The sequence below is a fragment of the Artemia franciscana genome, chromosome 8, assembly GCF_032884065.1.
Source record: "Artemia franciscana chromosome 8, ASM3288406v1, whole genome shotgun sequence".
In the NCBI taxonomy this organism is placed as follows: Eukaryota; Metazoa; Arthropoda; class Branchiopoda; order Anostraca; family Artemiidae; genus Artemia; species Artemia franciscana.
This window is the reverse complement of record NC_088870.1, coordinates 41622559-41649601: the sequence shown is the minus strand read 5'-3', so window position 1 is coordinate 41649601 and position 27043 is coordinate 41622559. Positions and strand designations below refer to the sequence as shown.

At 34.7% G+C, this 27043-nt stretch overlaps 1 protein-coding gene across 1 annotated transcript in view; it reads right to left on the bottom strand.

Moving 5' to 3' along the window:
• Positions 1-27043, bottom strand: part of LOC136030443 (uncharacterized) — a 272907-nt gene that overhangs the window by 195192 nt on the left and 50672 nt on the right. Inside the window, exons 3-5 of the mRNA XM_065709425.1 lie at positions 19633-19776; positions 9004-9262; positions 698-786 (exon numbers count right to left, since the gene is read on the bottom strand). Coding sequence (XP_065565497.1) covers positions 698-786; positions 9004-9262; positions 19633-19776 — 492 coding nt within the window. The remainder of the gene's footprint in view (positions 1-697; positions 787-9003; positions 9263-19632; positions 19777-27043) is intronic.

Genomic DNA, 27043 nt, shown 5'->3' with positions numbered 1-27043 from the left:
ATTCATTCTTATCCCCCCGAAAGTTATCACTGGGTTCGCCCATGTGCATCCGGAGCGTTAATATTTAACTGAGAAGGAGTTTTGAAGCACATACATCCACTACTTTTCCCTCAAAATGACACTGACCTTTGATGACCTTATTTTATGGTTTTGTCTTGTTTTTGTTTATTGATCCTGAAATTCAAATTTGGCCCTTTGGGGGCTGCAATAGCAATTGCTTGAAATAAATATCTTATCTCGGCAATAAATATCTCCTTAACAGCCATCTAGAGCAGTGGTTCTCAACCGATTTTGGATCATGCCTCACCAAGGCATTTTTAAATCCTCATGCCCCCTGGTGCTGCTCATACTTCGTAATTCATCCTCTAGGCATATTTTATACAACTTAAATATTTTTGTTGGTATGCAACACCTTTAATAAAATGCATAACATCATTGCAGTGCTATCATTTATCGATTTTGCTCTTTAAATGCATCTGAGTGTGACGACATTGGCGTGAATTTTTTCTCAAAATTAAGGCTCTAGAATATTGTCAGCCGACCGGCTGGCAATACTCTATCATGGATCTAGAGGTGTTTTTTTTCTTCTTTGATTGAAATATCTTTCCTTTTTCGCAATGCAGCATTTTCTTCTTCTTTTTATTGGCAATGTTGAATGCTTAATTTATCCATTATAACAAAAACATTTTCCACTTACCTAGCACGTTCAGCGCGGACACAATAGGCATAATATTCTACATCTGCTTTTCGCAATGCTTCTTCGCTTTTTCGTCGCTTCAGGCCAAGCTATAAAAAATCACAATGCTAAAATGAAGACACCCAAAATTAAGAAAAAAGTTAAAGTTTGAATAGACAATTGGATAGAGATTGCAGTACATTGACTACCACACTGGAAAGGGCAGTGTCGGATACGATAACTCACCATACTTAATATTTCTTAAAATGGTTGTACAGCCCCCCTATTAAATTCTGTATCTTCAATCGATTAGTTCAAACTGTTTTTCTTTGCTCCTTATTTATCACAAGATTTACTACAAGACTTAGAAGCTAGTTTTGTTCAAAATATGTTTTTTCCTAAAAAAAAAACATAACCAGTTAGTTGCAAAAAACAGGCAAGTTTTTTTTTCCTAAAATAAAACACAACCAGTTAGTTGCAAAAAACAGGTAAGTTTTTTTTCCAAATTGCGCTACTACGGCTACAGTAGTTTATAGGCTACAATAGTTTATAGGGTGGATCATTAGTTGTTAAAAACTATTTTTATAACTCACCCCATTAAATTAAACTTTTATCAATTGGTTCAATCTGGCTTTTATCAACACCATATTTTTTGCAAGAATTATAATTTCATGTTTTCCAAAATGCATTTATTTCTTTTTTTTTCAAATACCAAAATAGTTAAAACGAATTAAACTTAATATTTTGCCTATAGCAAAATACGTTTATCTTCTATCTAGAAGGCTAGGTAAGCCTTCACTGTACATGTAGATCTTCGTTAGTAAGAATTGATAAATCAAAAATAATTTTTTGAGTTTTCCATTTCTTAAAAAGCGGTCAAAAGTTTTTTTTTTTATTAGGAGTTATTAGGAGACAATCGGAAAAATAAAGTAATTACGCAGTGACACAGATAATTTTGGATTATTTATTTCCCGAAAATCAAAACACGCGTGAAAAAGGCCCTGGATAATTCCCCCGGAACATCTCCACATGAAAACTTAGGCAAAGAGAATGTATAGTAGTATAGTGTAATTGGTATATAGTGTAATTCCGTATAGTAGAGTCTAATCCCCCCCAGTATAAAATTTCTCCTGGAATATTCACCCCTCTCCTCCAGAAATTTTTCTCCCCAAGGAAGATTCTCCCTAAAGATATCAACCCGAAGCACAACCTAACCTCCCCCCAAAAAATGTCTGCATATTTCCGAATAACAAATTCTATACGTAAACAATGGGCAAATTTCATAACTTACAGGCTTCTCCTCTGGGACTTAGGGGGCGGGGTCACATAAGACATAATTATTTGACCTTTCAACTATATTGAATAAAATGGCTATATCAAAATTTTGATCGAATATTTTTGGGGAAAAATAGGCGTGAGATTGGATAAGGCCCAGTTGCCCTAAAATCTTTTGGTCACTTAAAAAGGGCACTAGAACTTATACTTTCTGATCAAATCCACCCTCTCCCGAACTTTTAGGGCCATTATTTCGATACAATCACCCCTGAAAAAGAAAGAAAAAAAAGAAAAAAAAAAGAAACTAAACAAATAAACACGCATCTGTGATCTGTCTTCTGGCGAAAGTAGCAAAGTTCCACATTTTTGCAGATAACAGCTTGATACTTCTAAAGTAGGGTTCTCTGGTACGCTGAATAGGATGGTGTGATTTTCATTAACATTCCTTTAATTTTAGGGGGCTCCCTCTCCTATTTCGAAAATCAGGCAAATTTTCTCAAGCTTTTAACTTTTGATGGGTAACCCTAAACTTGATGAATCTTATATATCTGGAATCAGCATAATAAGCTGATTCTTTTGATGTATCTATTGGTATTAAAATGTCGTTTTTTAGTTTTTTGGTTACTATTGAGACGGGTCGCTCTTTGCATAGAGTTCGTTACAACGAACTGTTTGATCCACCTTAGAATTGTTTTTTAAAAAAAGAATAAAGAATAAGGCAAAATACCAAAATTTCTTGTTATTAAGCCAGTTTTTTCCTTTTTTGTTTTCCAATACTGATAAAAAGACCCGTCTCCCGAAACGGAGCGGGACTAAGATTAGAAACAAAAAAAAAATATGATGAAGTGCCCTAGTAATAGCGTTATTTCAAGAACCGACATGGCTTTCATTACGCCTGTTCGCCTCTCTTAATTCAAACTTCAAATAGAACTTTTTGATAATGCATTGAATAACCCTTGAAAAAATCAAAAAACAATAATTTGAACTAGTTTATCCTCCAGTCTCATTTATTGCAATATTTATTTTCATTTCCTCTTGTTATATCCTCAAAGCCGACGACATATATGAAGAGACGACGACATATATGAAGCAACTTCCAGAAAACTGTCACAAATAATAGGCAACAGGTGCCTTACAATAAAAGTTTTGACAACCTAGATTTTTCTTCTGCAATTCCCAAGGAGTATGAGAAACTGACAAGGCTTGGATATTCGGCAATTTAACATGGGAAGATATATATATATATATATATATATATATATATATATATATATATATATATATATATATATATATATATATATATATATATATATATCAGCGTATTAGAGAACCCTACTGTAAAAGTTTCAAGCTCCTATCTAGAAAACTGTGGAGCTTCGCATTTTTTGCCAGAAGACCAATAACGGGTCCGTGTTTTTTTTTTTTTTTTTTTTTTTTTTTTTTTTTTTTTTTTTTTTTTTTTTTTTTTTTTTTTTTCATGGGTCATCGTATCGATCAAGTGGTCTTAGAATGTCGAAAGAGGGCTCATTCTAATGGAAATGAAAAGTTCCAGTGCCCTTTTTAAGTGACCAAAAAAATTGGAGGGCACCTAGGCCCCCTCCCACGTTCATTTTTTCCCAAAGTCAACGGATCAAAATTTTGAGATAGCCATTTTGATCAGCATAGTCCAAAACCATAATAAATATGTCTTTGGGATGACTTACTCCCCCACAGTCACCGAGGAGAGGCTGCAAGTTACAAACTTTGACCAGTGCTTACATACAGTAATGGTTATTGGGAAGTGTACAGACGTTTTTCAGGGGGATTATTTTGGTTGGGGGGGGGGGGTTGAGGGGAGGGGGATATGTGGGAGGATATTTTCTTGGAGGACTATGTCATGGGGGAAGAGAAAATCAATGAAGGGGGCGCAGGATTTTCTAGCATTATTATAAAAAAAAAAATGAAAAAATAAACATGAAAAAGTTTGTTTCAACTGAAAGTAAGGAGCAGCATTAAAACTTAAAACGAACAGAGATTATTACGCATATGATGGGCTCATCTCCTCCTAAATACCTCACTCTTTATGCTAAAGTATTTTTAGTAATTTTAACTATTTATTTGACGGCCTTTCTGATTCAGGGGTCATTCTTAAAGAGTTGGGACAAAATTTAAGCTTTAGTGTAGAGTGAGGTAATAACGAGGGGACAAACCCCCTCATATACATAATAAAAATATAAGAATATAGAAGTTCATTACGTAAGTTAATTCTTAAGTTACGTATATTTTTCACTAATAAAAACGTTCGTTAAAAATTAAAAGTTCTAGTTGCCTTTTCAAGTAACCAAAAAATTGTAGGGCAACTAGGACTCCTCCCCCACCCTTTTTTTCTCAAAATCGTCTGATCAAAACTAAGAGAAATCCATTTAGCCAAAAAAATAATTAATATGCAAATTTCATTTTAATAGTTTATGTGCGGAGAGCCAAAATCAAACATGCATTAATTCAAAAACGTTTAGAAATTAAATCAAAAACTAGTTTTTTTTAACTGAAAGTAAGGAGCGACATTACAACTTAAAACGAACAGAAATTATTCCATGTATGAAAGGGGCTGTTCCCTTCTCAACACCCCGCTCTTTACGTTTTTTACTGTTTAATAAAGTAGAATTGAGAGAAAGAGTCAAACTTTAGCGTAAAGAGCGGGGCGTTGAGAAGGGAACAGTCCCTTCCATACACGGAGTCATTTCTGTTCGTTTTAAGTTTTAATGTCGCTCCTTACTTTCAGTTAGAAAAACCAGTTTTTTTTTTATTTAATATATATAAAGCACCATTTTTACTATAATGTCTGGCTAAGTAGAAATTTTCAAAGAATTAGCGATTTGCTCAAGAGAATAGAATCAATCAGGGCTGTATTCGGTATTTTTGTTCAAGGGAAGGGGTTATAAGAAGAAATTCAAGAGGGAGGGGGCAAAAATGATTAGTGACTTTCAAGGTTTCTGTGCGCAAAAATATACTTGCATGATTTTTCGTTACTTATGTACAAGCCAGAGGAAAAATCAGGGAGGGATAGGGGGAGGGTCTAACTGGATACCCCCACCTGGATTTGGCCACACTACCAATTAACTATTCTCAAAAAGAATAGTTGAGATTATCAATATGGAATTTAATAGAATTAAAGCTAAAATTCCTCTGTAGGTAATTCATTTTTTTTTTTGTCTTCAAGGATTATTTAAAGTCGAATACAGTCTGCACAAAATCGACCTAGGTTAACCTGAGAAAATCTTAGCAGGTAAGTGGACTAGCTAACTTTGATCTGAGACTGCTGTCAGTATTTGGGGTTCTATACCCTCCCCTATAAGTACTTGAAAAGACAAGTCTGCAGCAGTTTTGGGTAGTGAGCTTTTAACCTCATGAGACCTGAGGTCAAATCGGACTTGCCATCCATATGAACAAGTATACGCAGATTATAAAAGTCATATAATTACAACGACTTTTTCCGATGGCACATCCCCTCCCCCTCTTTTTGCTTTATATATTTAGTACACTTGACATTTAAGTCCAACCGACTAAAAGACCTGATATGTCTAGAAAGTTTGATTTGGATTAATGGTAGAGATGCAGATCAGGTACTTTTTCCTATGTGCTCAAGTAGTTGAATTAAAAATGAGGCGTTCAGGAATGGATTTAGACACAAAATGTATCCTCGGAAGGTGTTTAAGTAAATAAGAAATACAAATTCTGTTAAAATTTCAGAGATACACTTTATATCTCATACGTCTTTATGGGACTTGCTTGGCACGGGGTGGATTTAGGATCAATATTTAATGCTTGTAGAAGCGTATACAGGTTCTTTGTTCGGGGGGGGGGGGGGGTCCTTGGAAGGTGTTTCAATAAATAAGAAATACAAATTATGTTAAAATTTCAGAGATCCAGTTTACATCTCAAAGGTCTTTATGGGACTTGCTTTGCACGGGGTGAACTTAGGATCAAAATTTAATGCTTCTAGAAGCGTATCCAGGTTCTTTGTTCGGAGGGGGGGTCAAAAAGCTTAACAAAACACATCAAAATTTGTCTATATCCATTTTTGTTACTTTTTTTAAGAATCGAATAAAAATTCAAGGAGGGGGGGGGTCAAATCCGGCCCCCCACCCTGGATATGGCCATGCTATAGTGTATACTAAAAATGCTTAACATTGATAATCAGCTATGATATGACCAGGACAGTGTTCCAGATTTTCTGGGCTGGTTATTGACTGTATTCTTTGTTTAATTACAATCAAGGAGTCGGTTGATGGCAAACTAAAAGATTTGGCATTAGACAATCACAATTTTGCGGTTGCGCCTGTTGCACGACTTAGCAGGTGTTAAATTAGTAATTCATAAAGAAAGTTGGTAGCATTTAAAGACGGAATTAAGTACATGCGCATTACAGCTTTAGGCACTAATGCAAGTTGACATATTCTACAGCATAGCAAAAACGGTTAAGAAAAAACAGATCAATGTATTAAATTTCCTAAATATTTTTATCTTAATTTTCATATTGCTTACCAAGCAAAAATTTTTATATTGCGCTGGAGAACAGGGTGAGGCCAGCACCTTGTGAGTGGAGGGGGGGGGGGGTAACATTGCATATAAATGTGCTATTCGAAGTAATGAAATGACATTCGACTTTCGCCCTAGTACGGAGGTAAGAAATGTGTTACTGATTCATGAAAATGTAGGAGGGGGGGCAGGGGTTTTTGTTTTTCTAAATGAAGATACAACGAATTTATTTTTCAAAAGCTAGGGGGAATTTTGTTTTTTCACTTTTTCCAATGAAAATACCAAAAAGGTAGCCATGCAAAAGTTGGGAGACCCCGCCACACCTCCCCCCCAAATTAAACCGCCAGTTACGAACGAAGCCTTAGCTACGACCAAGAATTACATAATTATTAAACAATTACTAGAAAAGCCGATGGAAAGATTGGCATAAAAAAAATTGCAAATGTCCAAATCTGAAAACAATTTTGATATAAACTATTCACTACAAAGTAAATCTCTCCTTATAGAGTCAGCTATAATTATTATTGACCCATAACGGTGAAATGCACTTAAAACTGACTAGATAGGCTAATGCGTTAAATTATGAACAAACTTGTTTTCTGAGGCAAACTTGTTTTGATTTTCGAAATCTGCTTAAAAACTAAACATAGTTCATTTAAATCAGCGCAGTGGCAGAGAATTTATTTTGATAATATGTTCTGTTAAATTTTTACTTATTTTGATATTAGCTTTCTAGACATAATTTCAGACACAAAATATGAATGACCAAATGAACTGATATTTCGTACATTCCGAGTAGCGTTGATGAAGTGGTACCATGAAAATCCTCGGGTTCTCACTTATATATCGAGTTCATTGTGTGTTTTTTTTTTCAGAAAAGATGGCCGAAAAAACAGCTGGTCGTTCGTCGGATCTCACTTCATAAGAAAAATCGGTACTTATCGGTTATATAATAGACACTCGGGAAGTGAAGTTCGATTAATGCTAATGAAATGAAACAAAATATCATGAATATATAATAGTTTAGAAACAAATTTGGGCTATATATTTGCATATTAGGGGGGATGGTAAAGCCTAGCATATATTAAATGCACAAAATAACCATTGTTGTATTAAATATAAGCCATGCTTTAAGCCTCCCCCCCCTAATGTGCAAATATATAGCCCAAACTTTTGATACAGCAAATGAAATAAAACAAAACATGATGAAAATATAATACTTTATTAGGAAAATTGTCGACAGTATACAGAAGCTACTTGACCAGTTTCCGGTGTCAAAATTTTATAGTGTCTATTATATAACCGATAAGTACCAAAAAATCAAATGCGATTGATTTGCCTTTTGAGCTTCAAAAGCATCAATAGAAACTGGAGCTACGAGAAAGAGTAAAAAAGTAAAAGGAGTAAAGAGTAATTTTACTCCATTAAAGAGTAAGAAACCAAAGAGACCAGAGAGAGTAAAAGAGTAAGAAAGCAAAAAGAGACCAGAAAGAGTAAAAGAGTAAGAAAGGAAAAAGAGACCAGAAAGAGCAAAAGAGTAAGAAATCAAAAAGAAACCAGAAAGAGTAAAAGAGTAAGAAAGCAAAAAGAGACCAGAAAGAGTAAAAGAGTAAGAAAGCAAAGTCAACTTTGCCACAAACCAGCAGTGAACGGTCATCAGAAAAGTCGAAGTTTTAAAAATAGTCCATAGTATCATGCACCCACTTCATGTTCTGTTGGCAAAATAGTTGTAAACCAATGACGCAGATATGAAAGCGGAGAGAGGAGAATTAAGAAAGTAGAACTTAACTATTTTTAGCTGTATTTTAGCAGCAATTGTCTTTAAGATTTAACAGCTCTGTCGAGCAACAGTTGACTGCTATGGGAGTTTTAGGTGTAGAATGGTGTTTAAAACATAGGACCTTCATTTGAAAATAGTAATATGTAGATGGAGCAACTTTCCTATTAGCCTCTATCTTGAAAATATATAGTGAAAAAAGAAATCACCAGTGCAACAGCACAAGCACAGAAACAAACGCACACCATAAAACCAAACATAAAAAATATAAGCTATAAAAATAATAACAAATAATATATAATAAATAATATACAAAATTAATAAATAAAAAAAGACAGAAGGAGAAAGGAAGACTGTTTTCCTACTTTAGTAATTAATATAGATTAGTTAAACCTACTCATCCATCCAATTACATAGGTCAAACAGCATAGCCATACACAATCAACCGCAAAGAATAGTCCATGGACAGGCAGTCGTGTCGTAAGTAAGTATAAGTCGTCATATACCGAATATTTAAAACAATAAATAAGACAAATAGTTCAAAGGCTACAACCCAACACAAGGGCTCATCAGGAGAATACACACTTGCCTATAGGGTTTTGGCGCTTTAAATTCCCTGTGAGATAAAGCATGAAAACTGATGAATATGTAGCTTGGACTGAACATTCAAAAATTTGCAAGTGGAGAAGAAAATTCAACCGCCATAACATCGTATAACCTTACAAATCATATATAAATATACTTTTCTCCATACCTTGACCGTTTCCTTTTCCGATAAAGTTCTCGACCTTCCGTGCCTGGAATCGCCAAACCCAACGTCTTGCATTTTCTCATTGTCTCTGGCACACATATAACACTGTTTCTTGGCTTTAGCCTGGGCTGCGCGCCATTCTGCCAATGACCTCGCTGTCTTATCAACAGTAACTTCAACCGCCTTTCTGGTTCTATGCTGAGTCTCTATAACATGTCGAAATGGCTTGACTAGATCTTCTGACAGGGAAACAGCCAACGTCCTGGAAAAGTTAAAATGAGTAAACTGAACAAAGTGGGTAATTACTGGAGAGGAATTTAGGCGTAAGTAAGAAGTTCCCAAGACGCGAGCTGGGGCGATCACCCAATTGAGCAGAAGTGGGTTGGGGGGGGGGGGGATTAATTATTCTCTACCAAAAGACAGTTTTACACTTGCTTTTGAGTATTTTTCTACGATGCAATGAGTTTTCTAGGGAGAATGGGGTACCGCTAATCTTGGTGGTACATACAACTCAGAGCCGAGATTGAGGAGCCAACTTTAAGGGCCTACTATAACTGGCAAACATGATGGTTTGAAGGCAAAAAGATACAATCTATAACGAAAAGCTACCACTGACGAATTTTGAGCCACAACTTGAATCGGTAGCTTGAGAAAAGACGCCAAAACGGCAACGAGGAAATTGGTTTTTAGCCACATTTTTTTTTTTTTTTGTATCTAGCCATCCAAAACAATAAAGAAAAATCCAGATATAAGTCCAGGAAGGGTTATATTACAGAGAAAGAGAGAGTTTACTTTTAAAAAATGCTGCGACTCACAAATATTTCTTGCTGGTTTAAACTCGTTACTTTTTACTGGTTTGAAATTTCCTACAGAAGAACCAATCAGCTTTTGAGTTCTGTATTCCCTGACATAAGAACAAAGGGTTAAAGTTTGGAGCTATTTAGCCTCCCTATGTGACAAATTCTTAAGGTATAATGTGGCAACTATGAAAAAAAAAAATCACGCAATAAAACAATGAAATGAAAAATAAGTTTTAAACAGAAATACAGGACACTAATCTCTCTTTTTTTTTTTTCAGTTGTATCATTCGACGCCAACGTCCAGAGTGAAAGACAGGATGGAAAACAAGCGGAGTTCATGTATAATCAAAATATAAAGGAAGGGAAGATATTTACAATTTCAGGGTATGGCTAAACGTTACATAAGTTAGGTTTAGCACCCTGTATGTAAACTTTCATTTACAGGATTAGATTAATATAACGAAAACTTTGTTTTCGTATCTTTAATTTTTTACGTTTGACAGTTCCTTAAAAGGAACCGTTTGTTACGAGGCATAGGCTATATTTGGTAATAACAGCTACAATAGGCTATTACAAACGTTTATTTATTTCCTTTACATGATTTCTGACATAAAAATGATTGTTTTGTTACTATAATCTTATTTGTCTATTTTTTTTAATCAAAAAAATCTTGTTCAATTACAAGGGGCAATTTCCCCTAGATCCCCCTATACTTAAAAAATCCCTTGTTTTTTTTAAATCCATTCTCAATGAGAATGCCGAAACAAGGGATTTCTAAGTCTGGGGGGATCTAGGGAAATTCACCCCCAAGTAATTGAAGCTTCTGAAAAGCTTAAATGTATACAAGTATTCAAAATTATTGCAAATGTGCAGAGCACAAACAGCAATACACCTAGATAGTTTTTACTTGCCAAAGCATGACCAAATGGAGCTACATATGAATATTTATCATACATAGCTATAAGCCTTCAGGGGCTTGTCTACATAAATATGCAGCCGAACAGAACCATGATTTTGCCAGTAGGTATGTACGAGTCAGGACATGGTTATCCAAAGGTCTTTGGTACTGAAGTAATAGTAGCTAATTAAATCCATAGTTCTATACTCTTTACATACTATTGAAGCAAATTATAACGGTAGACTATGCATTAGCAGTTTATAAAGTATAATATGTATTTTTAATTAATCCAAACTTTCTGACACGCTTTGAAAGATAAACTATTATTAAAATACAGGCAAAGGTGGTATAGTATATAAGATGCGTTAAAATTTAGTTTTTCTACAGTCCAGCATGGAAATGTAAATGGTATGCGTGTAGCTCCGCGACGGGGGCACCGACGAGAAGTCGCTTAAGTACACTAATTAGTCTTGGTTTTTGACCCAAACAGCCGATCAAACCTTTGGACGGTTCGGATAGCTCAAGCCTAACGTGCGGTGTATCCCCGTATCATGGTATCCCTGAGAATAGTAAGCACAAATAGGGGCAAAAAAAGCGACAAAGACCACACTGCCTTTTCATAACAAACACAAAGTAGAAACAATCTTTCTTTTCAAGACAGTAGGTAGTTCCCTTTTCAAGGGAAAATCTTTTCAAGACAGTAGAAATCAAATCTGTGGGATATTTCGGCCCTATGTCCAAGGGCCATTTTCAGCACAATACGAGAAAGAAAAAAAAATATATATATATAAATTAACACATTAAAATGTGAGAATTAAAACTAATAATGTTTTTTAAAAAACTTTTCTGAAACAGCCCTAGCATCATACCACCATATGGTGGCGTATTTGTCCCTAAGGGCACAGTACAGTTTATACCAAATAAACGGATATTATATAAATTTCGAACGTATATACAGTAATATCAATACTAAATCAGTATTGATTAGTTGCTGACCCACTAGTGCCTAGGGTTTAGTGGATATTTTTGGGGCGGGGTTGGGAGCCTGAATCCTCAAAAAATGAATTTTTAGTCCAAGTTCTCAAAATTTTAGTGAATGGTCCTTTCGATCAGTATGGAAAGAGAATTTTCTCCCTAACCTCCCTTACTTTGAAGAATAATTAGGAATTATTGTTAAAAACAGACTGACTCTGATGAAATGACGGCTACTAGCATATGACAGGAGTATTTTAGGGCAAGAAAAATATCATTTTCATGTACTTACCTCCATTAAGGCGGATGAGAGATGGAATTTCCCCAAGAGCAGCATTTGTCCCACGAACTACTCTTGAAATCGTCCTACCTTAAGGCCTGGAATATCATGGTTGAGATTTCAAATCCGACCCCTCCCCCCTCCGTCCCCCAAAAAAATAATCGGAGGTACCTTTTCAAGCGGAAATTTCATACTCGTATCCTTGTCGTTCCAAAGATACGTTTTAAAGTAAAGAGTGATGGGTTGAATGGGCGATAGCCCTCTTCATACATAGGATAACCCTGTGTATGATACTAAAAATAAACTGACATCAAAGAAAAAATAAGGTTTTCAACTGTACGTGAAGAGCTACGTTAAACTTTGAAATGAAATTATCTTATATATGAGGGGATCTGCCTCAACACTAATCCTCCCACTATTTCCGCTAAAATGTAGCATATGCTTTATTGAAACCATAACTAGACCAACGTTGCCTGAACAACGTGAAGTGTTGCGGCAACCTTTGTCCAGCTTCGCCGAATAAAGTGTTGCGAGAGCAACACTTTGGTTTAGTTTCTTTGCTATCGGTTAAACGCTGAAGTTGTCGGCCTATCGAAGCTTTTAAAGCGTTATGTTCACAGAAGAACGCGATCATTAATCACATGATCAAAGGCTATTTCTCAGCATTGAAAAAACAACAATAACAAAAGAATATCGAAAGAAGGGACTAAATTGAATTTGCAGCCAGTTGAACTGTATCCTTTTCAATCATAGACATCGTGACAGATCAAGACTTGGAACAATATCTTACATAATATAGTTGGTATTATAAAGCTATCCGTAACTTTTCAGGATCAAAATACCATAGATGACACACTATTAATTATTACGAAACTGCCTCGTTGTTTTACGTTATCGTTTGTATCCGTTCCGTAAACACTTAATTCTAGGTTACAGTGAAAATGGGTAGGCTACACCAACTGGCAAAAGTTACAAACCCCTCTTCACTAACAGACGATTATTACTTACAAGTCCCCTACATGTCTTACCACTGGAACCAACTCGGTCTTACCATCAAATACACTGGAAACAAACAATAGGTACACCAAATGGCAAAATTTGCAAACCCCTCACTGCCGAAGATGATTACGAGCTAACAGCGGACCTTTCCTTACAAGTCCCCTGCATATCTCACAATAGGTATCGGCTTATTTTTGGTTTCAGTGTGTACCCTACTACTGAAGCTGTCAACCCCTTGAAACTTTCAAACTAGTATATCTCATAAAGGAATTTTTGTACCAAAAAATGGATGACATATACTTTGATCAGCTCATCAAGAGCTATCGATTGCCGTCGAAAAAAAAATGTATATCCGTCTTAGTTCATAAGGTGATTTTTTTTTTGCCGTAGGCCAACTTTCTAACGTCACCACTTAGAAAGAAGCAAAGGATAAGCTCCAATTTCTATAGCAATGACAGAACTTTTAAAGTTAGAGAGGTACATCTGATAACATTTCTCTACCTCAATTATAAGTCCGAAAAAACAAATGATAAACCCAGCCAAAATCACGACAGCACTTTCGGACCCGTGGGAAAATGTCGCTTTTTTGCTTCTGTAAATTTTTCTATTTATCACTCAAAGAAGATATATGGGCTGAGGGGCCGGGTAACTGCCGCATATATTTAACACTTATAGATTTTAGTCCATCTTCAATTTGAAAGTGGTGCTTGCCTGCTAGAGCGGAGCTTTCTACTTGAAAGCAGAAACATGGTTTGATGAAACGAAAGCTTGGCTGCACAACTTCAGATACTCCTCTCTGACATAGGCTACATAACTCCACTTCACTTTGCACACCATAGGCTCTGGCTCGTGGACAAGCAAAAACCATCCTTTTTGGCCCCGGGCAAGAGTTCTGCGGAGCTTTCCAAAATGTAATGCCATAATCATCAATCCGGCGTGAGGTCCACACTTTCCGTAAAAACCGCACAGGTTAGACCCTTACCAGTTTCCAGGAATAAGCCGACATCGGCGGCTTCCTTCCTTTAAAATAAAAAAAAATATTTTAAAAAATAACCAGGACAAAACCAAAGTGTTGCTCTCGCAATACAATTCGTACACACATAATAATTTACTTTCACTTGGGAAAACAAATTTGTCTGCATGTAACGTTTATAAAGAAGTAATCCTTGTAATGAATCCTTAAAGAATCCTTGAACATGTAAAGAATACTTTTATTGCGTCCGAAAACGAGTCCAATTTAGAAAAGACGTAAATTCCAGGGAGTAATTTCTGTAAAAAATATGCACTAGAAAGAAAAAATTCTTTGAGGGCTGGAACCCTGTGTTCAAAAATTAGTGTTTTTTCAGGGAGAGTGGATTCTCCCGGAACTACCAGAAAATATGTATTTTTCCTGGTTGTATTTAAGAAGAAGTTACAACTATACTAAGAATTCCCGTGGGTTTGAAACCTACCTAAAGCGCATTCAAATTCAACTTAGAATATGTTGTAACTTAAATAGAGAAAATATTACCGACGTAAGCGTTGCCAAAAGCAATAATAACACGCAGTATTGTGCTGCCAAAATAAAGCCAAATCGGTCCCAGATGCTATCGACCAGACCTTCAAAAGCCAAAAATGGTACCAAATTATCCTCCTAATATAGCCATAATGAATTCATAAAAAGGTGAAATAGTTTTGGTATGATATAGGCGAGCTGCTATTTTTGTATTAAAGAATAATGAGAATGTGCCTATTCACTTTTGTAAGTGCACCGTATATAGGCTGGACGCTTGAAAATATTTGACTTCATAAATAAAAATGAACCATTCAAAGTGGGTATTTATCAACCACTTAATTTTTTCTTGAAAACAAAATATTTAACGCGTGCTACAAAAAGACATTGAACAAAGCTTAGAGCTAAAAATGTAAGTTTTAATGCTATAATACTCATTAATTCTCATAAATTTGGTTATTTGCCTCCATTTTTCCCAATTTGATGATAATTGTGCAGAAGTTAGTTCATTAAACACGCTATTTAACCATATTCACAAAAATTAAATGCGAAAATGAATACAAAATTAATTTTCAACCGGTCCAGCTGTTAATTTGCTTTTTAGATTTATATTTAAATTTAATTTAAATTCAAATTTCCTCTAGGACAGTATTTTACTAAAAGATAGAAGAGAAAACTCACAAATGGAACGAAAAAATTAATTTTATTAGCTTTCACCGCACCTGGAACACCCTCTCAGAGTGCCAGGTTTTTTTTTCTTCTTCTTCTTAACGGGGACCAAAAGAATCTTTGAAATCCAATATATTTGTCTTTGAATGTGCATATTCTAAATTACTTGTATTATCTTTGAAAGAAAATTTAAATGCGAAAACAAATTCAAGCTAATAGGAGGATGAACATAATCGTAATCAACTAATCGTGACTCAAAGATGAATAAAAAGAAAAAACAATTGATTATTATTTTGGAGAATATCCATTTTAAGAAAGAATTTCTTTTTTCAAAAGAAAATAAAGTGAAACATTAAAACTTAAAACTAACATCAATTGTCTTATATCTGGTACCTTCTGCTCTTTAAACTGAAGCTTAGCGTATGTTTTATTTAGAGCAAAATCAATATGTTATAAGGTTATATTACTTGATATATATGTTACTTAAGTTCTATATTTTATATTAAGTTCTATATGTTACTTATGTTCTATATATTACTTAAGCGTAAATCACAATGGTTTCAGGAAGAACCAACCCACTTCATAAATAAGATAATTTGTGTTCATTTCAAATTTTAACATTGTTCTTCACTTTAACCTAAAATAATAGACTATTTTAACTAATGAAAACTTGTTCTTTTCATTTAGTTTCTGTCGTTTCCAATATAACGCAAACGCAAACAGTGGTATGAGGGTGGTATACCTCTTGCATATGGAAATTTGAGATCAAACTGATAATTATGTAGCCATGAAAATAATCTGCTTTTATCCGGACTCTACATAAGCAGCATTCATTAATTCTAAATTTACCCATGAAAATTATTAGCATAAACCAAACTTCGTGCAATTTTAGAAAAAAAGGGGTTAAAAATCCCCGAACATCACTTGTACACTAGATGTACACAAGTGTTCATCACTTGTACACTTGCGCATGTCCCTGTACACTATGTCCTCCCAGTCCAATCAAAGGTACACCATGTCTTCTTTGGATGGAGGTCAGGCTTGACTCACGACTTTGACGTATCCCCTGGAGCGACCCACTCCTTTCTGGTTCATATCATATGGCTTTATTAATATTCGTACTAAAGTAATTAAGCTAATACTTCCTTCAAATATTTCTACCTCAACTAAACTGATCAGTCTTTTTTTCATCGTGGTATTTTCTTGAATGCTTCCAAGTCACCTTACTATACAATATTAAATAAAAAAACAAGTTTTTTAACTAAAAGTAAGGAGCGACATTAAAACTTAAAACGAACAGAAATTACTCCGTATATGAAAAGGAATTTTCCTCCTCAACGCCCCGCTCCTTACGCTAAAGTTTGACTCTTTCACTTAACTCTACTTTTTAAAATAGTAAAAACTTCAGCGTAAAGAGCGGGGCGTTGAGGAGGAAAAGCCCTTTTCATATACAGAGTAATTTCTGTTCATTTTATTTAATTTCTGGACGTTTTTGAATTAATGCATGTTTTGATCTTGGCTCTCCACACATAAATAATTAAAACAAAATTTGCATATTATTTTTTTTTTGGCTAAATGGCTTTCTCATACTTTTGATCAAACAATTTTGAGAATAAGGGTGGGAGAGGACCCCTAGTTGCCCTCCAATTCTTTGGTTACTTAAAAAGGCAACTTTTGAATTTTTTTTTATGAACGTTTTTATCAGTAAAAATACATGTAACTCACGAATTAACTTACTTAACGAACTTCTATATTCGTATGTTTTTATTGCCTATATGAGGGGGTTCAACCCCTCTTCAATACCTCGCCCTTTACACTAAAGCTTAAATTTTGTCCCAATTCATTAAGAATTACCCCTGAATAACAAGGGCCATAGAATAAATAGTTGAAATTACTTAAAATAATTTAGCGTAAAGAGCGTGGTATTACGAGGAGGTAAACCCCTCATATGCGTAATAATTTGTTTTAAGTTTTAATGATGCTCCTTACTTTCAGTAGAAAAAAACTTTTAATATTTATTTTTTTATTGTTTTTTTTTTAATAATGGTAGAAAATCCTGCGCCGCCTTCATTGAAATTCTCTTCCCCCAATACAAATTCCTCCATGGAAATATCCTCCCACGTAACTCCCCATCAACCCCCCCCCCCCCCAACCAAAAAAATCCCCCTGAAAACTTATGTACACTTCCCAATAGCCATTACTATATGTAAACACAGGTCAAAGTTAGTAACTTGCAGCCCATCCCACGGGGACTGTGGGGGAGTAAGTCGTCCCAAAGACATAGTTATTAGGTTTTTCGACTAAGGTGAATCAAATAGCTATCTCAGAATTTTGATCTGGTAACTTTTGGGAAAAAATTAGCGTGGGAGCGGGCCTAGGTGCCCTTCAATTTTTTTGGTCACTTGAAAATGGCACTAAAACTTTTAATCTCCGTAAGAATGAGCCCTCTTGCGACATTGTAGGACCACTGAGTCGGTACGATCACTCCTGGGGAAAAAAAATATAAAAAAAATAAAAAAATAAACACGCATCCGTGAACTGTCTTCTGGCAAAAAATGCGAAATTCCACATTTTTGTAGATGTTAGCTTGAAACTTATACTGTAGGAATCTCTGATACGACAAATTTGATGGTGTGATTTTCGTTAAGATTCTATGACTTTTAAGGGGTGTTCCCCCAATTTTCTAAAATGAGGCACATTTTTTCAGGCTCGTACCTTTTGATAGGTAAAACTAATCTTGATGAAACTTATATATTTAAAATCAGCATTAAAATGCAATTCTTTTGATGTAACTATTGGTATCAAAATTCCATTTTTTAGAGTTTCGGTTACTATTGAGCCGGGTCGCTCCTTACTACAGTTCGTTACCACGAACTGTTTGATATCCTCATACGTCATTATCTCAGTTGTCGGAATTTAGCAAAATTTTTGAAAGGATGAGGCTTTCTCGTCTTAAAAATGTTCTAGCTTCTAAAGATTTTACGCATTATTCTTAATTCAGTTTTCGAACAAACCACTCAACTCAGCATGCTTCTGCATTTCTCTTGAACTTACTCGAAAGTGCTTGAAAATGCTACAAAGGTATGATTTTCACCAGCCACTTTGTGGGCCATTTTGCCAATTTTTTAACAGTTTTCCCCAAATCTATCGAAACTGTCACGTTTATCATTAATCGAGATAATAGCATTGACTTCAAGAAATCTTAACAATGAACAGAAGAACCAGTCGAACTATGACGAATTGAAATAAATTTAAGAGCTACATCTGAGTGAGCAGCGTCGTAAAATCATCTTATTACCACGAAATAAATTTGATAAAATTGTAATAAACGATAGCCAATTGAAATAAATTAAAGCGCTTCATTTGAGTGGGCAGTGTTGCAAAATCATCATTTTGCTATTAAATCTGTCACACTTCGCTGTGGATCACGCCGACTCATGGACGCCTCTAAGAATAAAGTATTTGTTCGGTAATGATTCTTCAATATGTAATGCAGCTTCACAGTCATTCTAAACTAGTTAAGTTGTTGGAATGAAAAAGGAGACTAATCAAAATTTCAGGCTTTGCGTGTCGAACCGTCAAACTCAGAGAGAACAGACAAATATGGCAAGAAAAAGCTCGTATCAACTTGTGTTTCAATTCGTCAACCAAAACCGGATGTGACTGAAAACAACCTGGAACTCGGCATAGAATATGACTACGAAAAAATGTTTCCGCTTCGTGTTTTAAATTTAAATTGATGTAAAAAGAATGGTTTAAAAAGGTGAAGAAAAAAGGCAAGCTAATTTTGGTATCAGGCTAAAGTGTATAAACTCTAGATGAAAAACGACATTGACATTCTAATAGTCCTTCACATTGTCAGTTATATTTAAAAGAGAGATTTAGGTGAATTCCATGCCCAGGAGGGAACCTCATCTAAACTGGGGAAAATTACATATTTTGTAATTATGTTATGGCTATAACTGTAGCCCCCCCCCCATCACCATCGAATAAAATTCTTAAGTCCAGCCCTAATCCAGACTATTCTACCGAAAACTGGTCCTTTGCAGAACCAGACAATCGTGAATTAAATGGTTTTGCGTATATCTAACGCATAGCTTACGGTTATGACTTCGAATTCCAAAATTTCGACATAATTACAGTCTCGACACGGTAGTTCCATATCTAAATATAAATTTCCATCTAAAAGTGACTCAATGAGTCTTACAAATCTTTATTTCTGGTTTATTATTATTAATAATAATAATATCACTGAGCTATGCACAATTTGGTGTCTTCTAATTATTAGAAAGCTGATCGCTTGTATCAAGATGTACATACCGTACTGTAGTTCCTTAATCCTTGGTTTGGATGTCTCGAATTTCGACCAAGCACAGAAAATATCCAGGGGAAAAGGGTCTATATTTCACATAATTATTAGCACCATCTACAGGGCAGCTACTTACGCAGGGGGAAGGCATTCAATCTAGAATTAATACTATTCATTCCTGGTGCCCGTTCAGCACTATATGAATCAACTTACTTGTGAAGCTCTGACTCCGCTTCCATTTCTGAGCCAACAGCTTGCCATGCAGCTGCTATTGTGCCACTAGACTCACGAGACACTTTCATCATTTTGACCGCAAGCTTACTCAATCCTTTTGCATAGCTTGCATCCAAATCAGACCTGGAATATATTGTCAAGAAATGATTACTATGAGCAGACAATTATCATATATGAACAGAATTTATTTGCAGATAATTTAGTGACTCAAGACACTTCTTTGTTTTTAATGGCTGAATATTTCTCACAAAAGGACCAATCAGGTTCTAAAAAGGCGGAGCTATGTGTCTCTCCAGAACTTGTATTTTCTTTTCTGTCTAGACTTGTCAGTTAACATTAGGGAACTGATTTCAAAAAGGAGAGGCTATTTTTTCTTCAAAAGTAAGGAATAACGGCAATGACTCTCAAAATGCGAAACAAAATAACAGAGTTTACTTTTTTTTAACGCTATACCTCAGTAACTTTTTTTTATTTTTACTGGCTTAAAATTTCACACCAAAGAACCAATCAAAATTTAGGTTCTTTAGAATTCGACATAGCAGCAACAGTAAAGACAAGGCAAAAAAAAGAGGCGGGCGATTCAGCTCCTATTTCTATAAACCGCTTATGCAGCAATGTGACTGGATTACGGAAATATGTCCCGAAATATACCGTTGAAAGTAAATTGGTTCCTTCAAAGAGCCTTTGGTGGGATAGTAAAATGTAATATTTTATGTGTATTTCGTAATGAATATCTTATCACCAAAGGCATTGAGGCCAGAATAGAAACACAGGCCGAAAATGGAGCGCACTAAGGACAGCACAGTAAATAGAAGAAATGCATGATCCGAAACTATGTGCTACTTACAGAAAGCACGGCCTTTTGGATCATACGGCGAATTTAAGACAATTTTTTCGACTATCAAATGAAGTAAGATACTACAAAACCGAAAATTCAAACACAACTTCGTAACTATATAGAAGTTGAAAAACAAAACTATTTTAGGTATTGATGCCACAATAACGAAGAACTTCGAAAAAGATATGATAGGCGCAATTAGGATTGGACCTTAGGAGGGAGAGTTTAGGGTATTTTTCCAGCGAAAATGGTATGGGGGAATAAAAGGCAATTCTAGGCCACCATTTCAAAACTTTCTATTTGATCCTTTGAAATAATCTTAGGGAGGGAGATGAAACTACGATTGAGAAGTCGACTGTGTTAATTCAGATGACGTTATGTAGCATTTCTAGGGAAAGCTCAATTTACAACCTAGCCCCTCAAGAAACCAAGTTCTGTCGATTAGTTAAGTCTGTTTTCTTCTATTTGATTGGGTTCTCAATAAATTCAGAAGTTTCTCTGTTTACTAAAAGCGCTACATGCTCTTTTCTCGCTCACCGAAATAATTAACAAAAAATTAATTTTTCAAAATTAAGTTTTCCTGTGGATGCCGTTGGTGAAATATTTGTTTTAATCATTTTATAATGCTTTTGTTATTGGGCTTTACCAGGGGCGTCGTATGGGCAGAGGCAAGGGGGCAGTTGCCTCCCCAATAATGTGGACAAACAATTACTATACATCCCATGCCCCTTGACTATCCGGATATGGACCCCTCTTGCCCCCCAAAAAATGCTGAATATTTGCCCCTGGCCGTAACAATAGATAGATAGGCATTTATTACCAACAAAACATAGCGCCGTGGCAACAAACAAAATAATCGAATAATCAATACTCTTCAAAGATAAATACATATTTCAACAGCATATGTAAAATAAAAAAATCATACAATTTCAAATATATTCTCAGCATTCACCCCCCCCCCCCACGTCCTCTTTAGAAACCTTTCTTTGTGTGTCATTCCTAAATTAACGTGTCTCGTTATCTTTTTTATTGTCCAATAATTATTCGTCACCGAAACAAACAATTCATTTGACCACACACTATTGAAACATAGGCCTTTCCTTAAATCTTGTAAATTGGGGGGAAAGCCATAAGGTGTTTATATTAGTGTTAATTTTTCAGCCTTTAGTTTTATCTTTGTTCATTTTTTCTTCGTTTTGTCTGTTTCATTCCCCGCCCCATCTCACGAAAATGAAGAGCATTACTCTGCTTCACAATCATTGGTTTATTATCCCATTAATTTATTCAGTGTTTGAATCCATTTTAGTATCAGGTATTTTATAGCTTAGTATTCTTATTTTTGTCATTATATACCCCGTGCCACAAACACAAGGATCGTCCTCCCATCCACCCAAAAATTGTCGTGTCTAATCTATCTTTATTCTTCATTCTTATCCTAGTTTCTACTTTTGCTTTATCTTGTTCAATTCTTAACCATGTCTGTCTTACATATTCGTATTTCAGTTTTCATTTTTTAACCTTTATCTAATTCTTCTAGTTTTTTGTTTTTACCTGCCCCCCCCCAAGAAAAATAATATATACCATCTTCATAATCAAAGGTTATACTATCCTTTTTGGATCAACATTTGGACTTTCTTTTACAATGTTAGTCATGACCAGTTTGATTTTAAATCTTTTTCCTCAGCTTTGAATTTTGGAGAACTAGTTTAATTTTCTATTATGAATTTTTTGCCGTAATTAGTCAAAATTACTTAAAATTTTTATTTTACTTAATTTCAGTAAAACAAGTTTGCCTGTTAAGTCCTTCATGGTGTTTTAACCTTCATTTTGAAATCTTTTGAATATGCTTCATTGTATCAAAGAGAAAGCCCGAAAAATGTTGTCGCAATGAAATCCAGATGTTATAATACAACAATTAAATACTTAACATCCACTAGTTGAATAAGTTTTTATGCCTTTTCAGTTGCTGGACAATGGACTTTTCTTGACAATTATTATTATTATTATTGTTAGTTTGCATAGGCATGTATTATCTAGTTAATTCAAAATTAACAAATAGTAAATAGTAATTTACAACATAATTTAAATTTTTATGAAACATGAAATTTATAATCTAACCAATGTGGATCCATATATTTGACTCACATTGATCCCTTGGATGGGATACTTATATCTAAAACTACATGTGGTTTTAAGAAAACTCAATGCAAAAACATATCATCAAAATGGGTACTTGTATATTATTCAGAACACACTCAATAAGTGAACAAACTACGATCTCAGCAAAATTCTTGAGCGTGTTCTGAATTGAATTGAATCAATTGAATCGTGAACAAGTATCAAATATTTAATTGAAATGTACCTGCATCGTAGTTTGTTTCACGAAAGAACCTAACTTTACTTATTGAATGTGTTCTGAATAATAAGAAAGTACCTAAAAACGTATAATCCATACATATGGAAATAATAAGTATTCCATGCATATGGAAATATATATATATATATATATATATATATATATATATATATATATATATATATATATATATATATATATATATATATATATATATATATATATTGAAGGAAAAGTCAATGAATTGTGCTGTTTTTGTAGAGCATCTTTGGAAACAAAATTCGCAGGCATGGATTTGGAACCTGAAGAAGGGAAAGCTGGAACAAAAAGCCCATGGGTTTGTTTACTTTTACTTAGCCCATCCAAAGAGGATGAAAACACTTTTTGTACACGTGAGGGGTTCCTCCTTAAGATGGATTGAAGGACTGACAGGTAGTTAGGCTTGTAACGTACTTTTTGGGCCCTACTGGAAAGGTTACTAATATACCTCTTTAAAATTGCGGTTGCGAGCATTATTAAAGTACGTTATTATTGTTCTTCTCTCTCCTTGTTCTTGTGACAGGGCCAGGTGTTTCATCTGCCTCACCTGGTGCCTTAAAGTCAAATATTACTGGGAATTTTTGTTAACATTAGTCTCTCCAGAATTTGGTGGTTAAACGCCACGGCGGTTTTCCGCCACCGTATGTTTTCCACCACCGAGGAAATCCTGCATCATCAAGAGGATTAGTTAGGTCAAACGAAAGGGTCAAATATTAGGTTAGACTAAGTTTAGTTAGGTTAGGTGGGGCTAGGTTTTTAACCCATTTCAGATATTTATAACCAAATTTAACCTAATCTAACCTAATAGGTGGCAGAAAACATATGGTGGCGTAAAACCGCGGTGGCGTTAAAACACTGCTACCCCCCAGAATATTCTTGTCATAAACATTGCAAGTTATTATTGTCAGGTGCTTTACTCGCTCAATTAATTATTCTAAGAGATTTTTCTAAGAAAGAACAAAAAACCGGAAACTACGAAACTGAACTCATAAAAGCCATGGCGTGTTATCCGAATTTTTTTTATGGGTGGTGGGGATTTCGTGGGAGGCAGATATAAAAATTAGGTGAATTCCACAAAAATTAAATAAACTACAGGAAACAATTTCAATGTCTTATGTTATATTATCTACTCAAGTAATATGTAGGTAAACCACACATATGGCGCCTTGGTGCAGCTATGAGCTATTGGAAGTTGTAGCAATAGTAACCATACACATACTCGCGGTGGGATTCCATTCCAGCGATTTTGGCAAACTTTGATAGTTAAAAATATTGTACATTAAAAAGCACTTTTTTTGTTTTAATTAATCCCTCCCCTTGGGAGAAATTCTCTCTGATGTTCCCTTTTCTCTAAAGGTCAGACCAGTGGTCGCGTATGACGTTGATTACAATTAGTAGCAGATTAAAAATAAGCATAAAACTTTACCTTACAGTTTTCGATTTTTACAATTTTTCTACGGTAGGCATACAGTTTTTCTACAATTATAATGGCCTTAGTTATTTACCAATTCGTTTTCCCAGCTCACCGACTTGTATCTTTGTGACATAAATGTACTTAATTTATAAGCCATTTTTCGCCCATCTCAGGATGTTTAATTACTTCCCATTTTTGTCAGTATATACACATCTGATGACAGTGGAATGAACAACATCAAAATTCCCCCCTCTTGTTTAATCTCCCTTGCATAAATAAAACAACACAAACGGGTGATTGGGTATATTAAAGTATAAAACAAACACTATTATAGAAGACTTGATAGCGCAGCGGTAATATACGTTCGAACTTTAGATAGGACAAGTTTTGGTCTTAGGGAAGACTAATAACATTCAGTCTCGTTTTAAAAAGTCAAAAATAATACATATAGATATGTTTTAAACTCATTTTCATAAAAAAGTAAAAGGGAGAAAATAACTATTATTATTAGACAAACCATGAAAAAAAGTGAAAACAAGGGGCGCAAAACGGATTGGGCTTTACATAGCTTGATCTTTTTAGCTGTTTGTTTTTTCAACTCGCCAACTTATTTTCCTATTATGCATTTATAGTCTAGGTTATATTAAAATCAATGTTATGTAAAATTTACTTTCAGCCCCTTATTTTCACTAATATTCAAAGATTATCGAGAGAAAAATTATTTTTCTCCTTTTTAGTCCATTTTGAATGTGTGTTTTTGAAAGTGTGTATATTTCTCGGTACAAATCTTCTTCAATAATGTCTTAATGTCATGGACACAACTTGGCTCGACATAAATACAGATGCAATAAAAGTAAACTACTATTGCATACGTTTTTTCATGTTGATTGGAACATGAACCATACATATCAAACAATATCATTTTATCAATACCAAATAATATCAACATTATCAAACAATATATTTTATCACCTTTTCTGCTGCTTCAAATCTGCAGCCGCTTTTCAACGAAAAATGAGAAACAAAGAACCCAAACAAGTTAGCTAGTCCAACAGGTTCTGAGAGTCAGTTTGACTGAATGTTATCCCCTCATAACTTGAATAGTTTAAATCAGTGATTTCATCTTCTTTCCCAAATATATGATTATACAAATGGAAGATATATCTACCGGTGCCTATAAAGGTATAAATATATTTACCTATATAATAGGTAGACCGCTTTTATATAACCGCTTCTCACTGATTTCAGGCTATATAGTGGAAAGATATATCTACCTGCATGATGGTGCCTGTAACTCCAGAAAAAGCCGGTTTGTAGGAAAGCCATTTACCTTTCTAAGAAAAATAAAGGTGTAAAACGTACTAAAAAGTCTGGCTAGTTCAGTAGTAGAGCACCATATCCCCGCTCTCGGGGTCATGACAGCAAACTTGGCATCAGTGGAAATTAAAATATTGAGGTTGTTTTCTTTGTCACTAAAAATTGCAACTTTGGAGCAAAAACTAGATATTAAACTACATCGAACGTGGATCGGATTTCGATTAAAGAAAAGACTGGCATATTTTCTCTTCATACATCAGTTTTTCTGAAGTTATAGTTTTGATAAACCTATTCTGTTTTGCCTCATGGCAGAGGGATCAAACTACAACTTTCTCTTGGACTTTTATTTGGGGGGGGAGGCAAATTTGAATATTGTACTGGGGAGCATTTTTCTCAGATCATCAAAAAAGAGCATAAGCTAAGGCTTGTTTTTCGTTTTTATACTTCTCGTCCGATGCGGCTAGTTAGAAAAGAAAGGTAACATCTGTAAGCTTCCAAATAGAAGGAGACAAATTACAAATTATAGCCTAAAGGTTGCCCTGCACATTTTTAGAAGAACTGTTTTTAAATCCACCCAATATAATGTTCCTATCCCAAATGGTAAGAATTAGGATTTCATCTTTTTTCTTTTAAGTTTCAAGTCAATTTTGTAGTAAAAAAAAGCAATTTTTACTTTCGGCTCATTCTTTGTATAGGTATTGCTAAGAAATACTTTCCGCTTTTAACGCTATCATATTTTACATAGTCTTGTTCTTAGTGTGTAATATTCGTGTTTTAAACAGTAATAATATTTAGGATTGGGTCAGAGTAAAATTTCTAGCTTTAATTTTTCTCCATATTTACACTCCGCCTCCTGTAAGGATGTATACAGTTAGGATCGCCATATCTTGCTGAAACCACGTCGGGAAACTCTGACGGGGATATACGAATGAATTAAAAACTTATTTGATTTAGTGCTTTTTTATTTATAACTAGCTGTTGGGGTGGCGCTTCGCGCCACCCCAACACCTATTTGGTGGGGACGCTTCGCTTCCCCTCAAGCCCCCCCCGCGCGCGTAAGTCGTTACGCACCATTGTAGTTGTGTCCCTTTGTCCCACCTGTGAATATATATATATATATATATATATATATATATATATATATATATATATATATATATATATATATATATATATATATATGTATATATGAATGTTTTTAACTAAGTAAAACTTGCGAATATACAACATTCTTCGCTGTCCCATTGTCTGTACATATAAATAGACTGTCAGGTTTACCAACTCTTGAACATGCAACATATAATTGTCCATGGGAAAAACAATCCGTATTCAGATCTATACCTAATTATTCTAATGATTGCCCATGAGCTTTATTGATGGTGATTACTAATCAAACATTCCCCGTGTCCCCATCTTCATTTATATA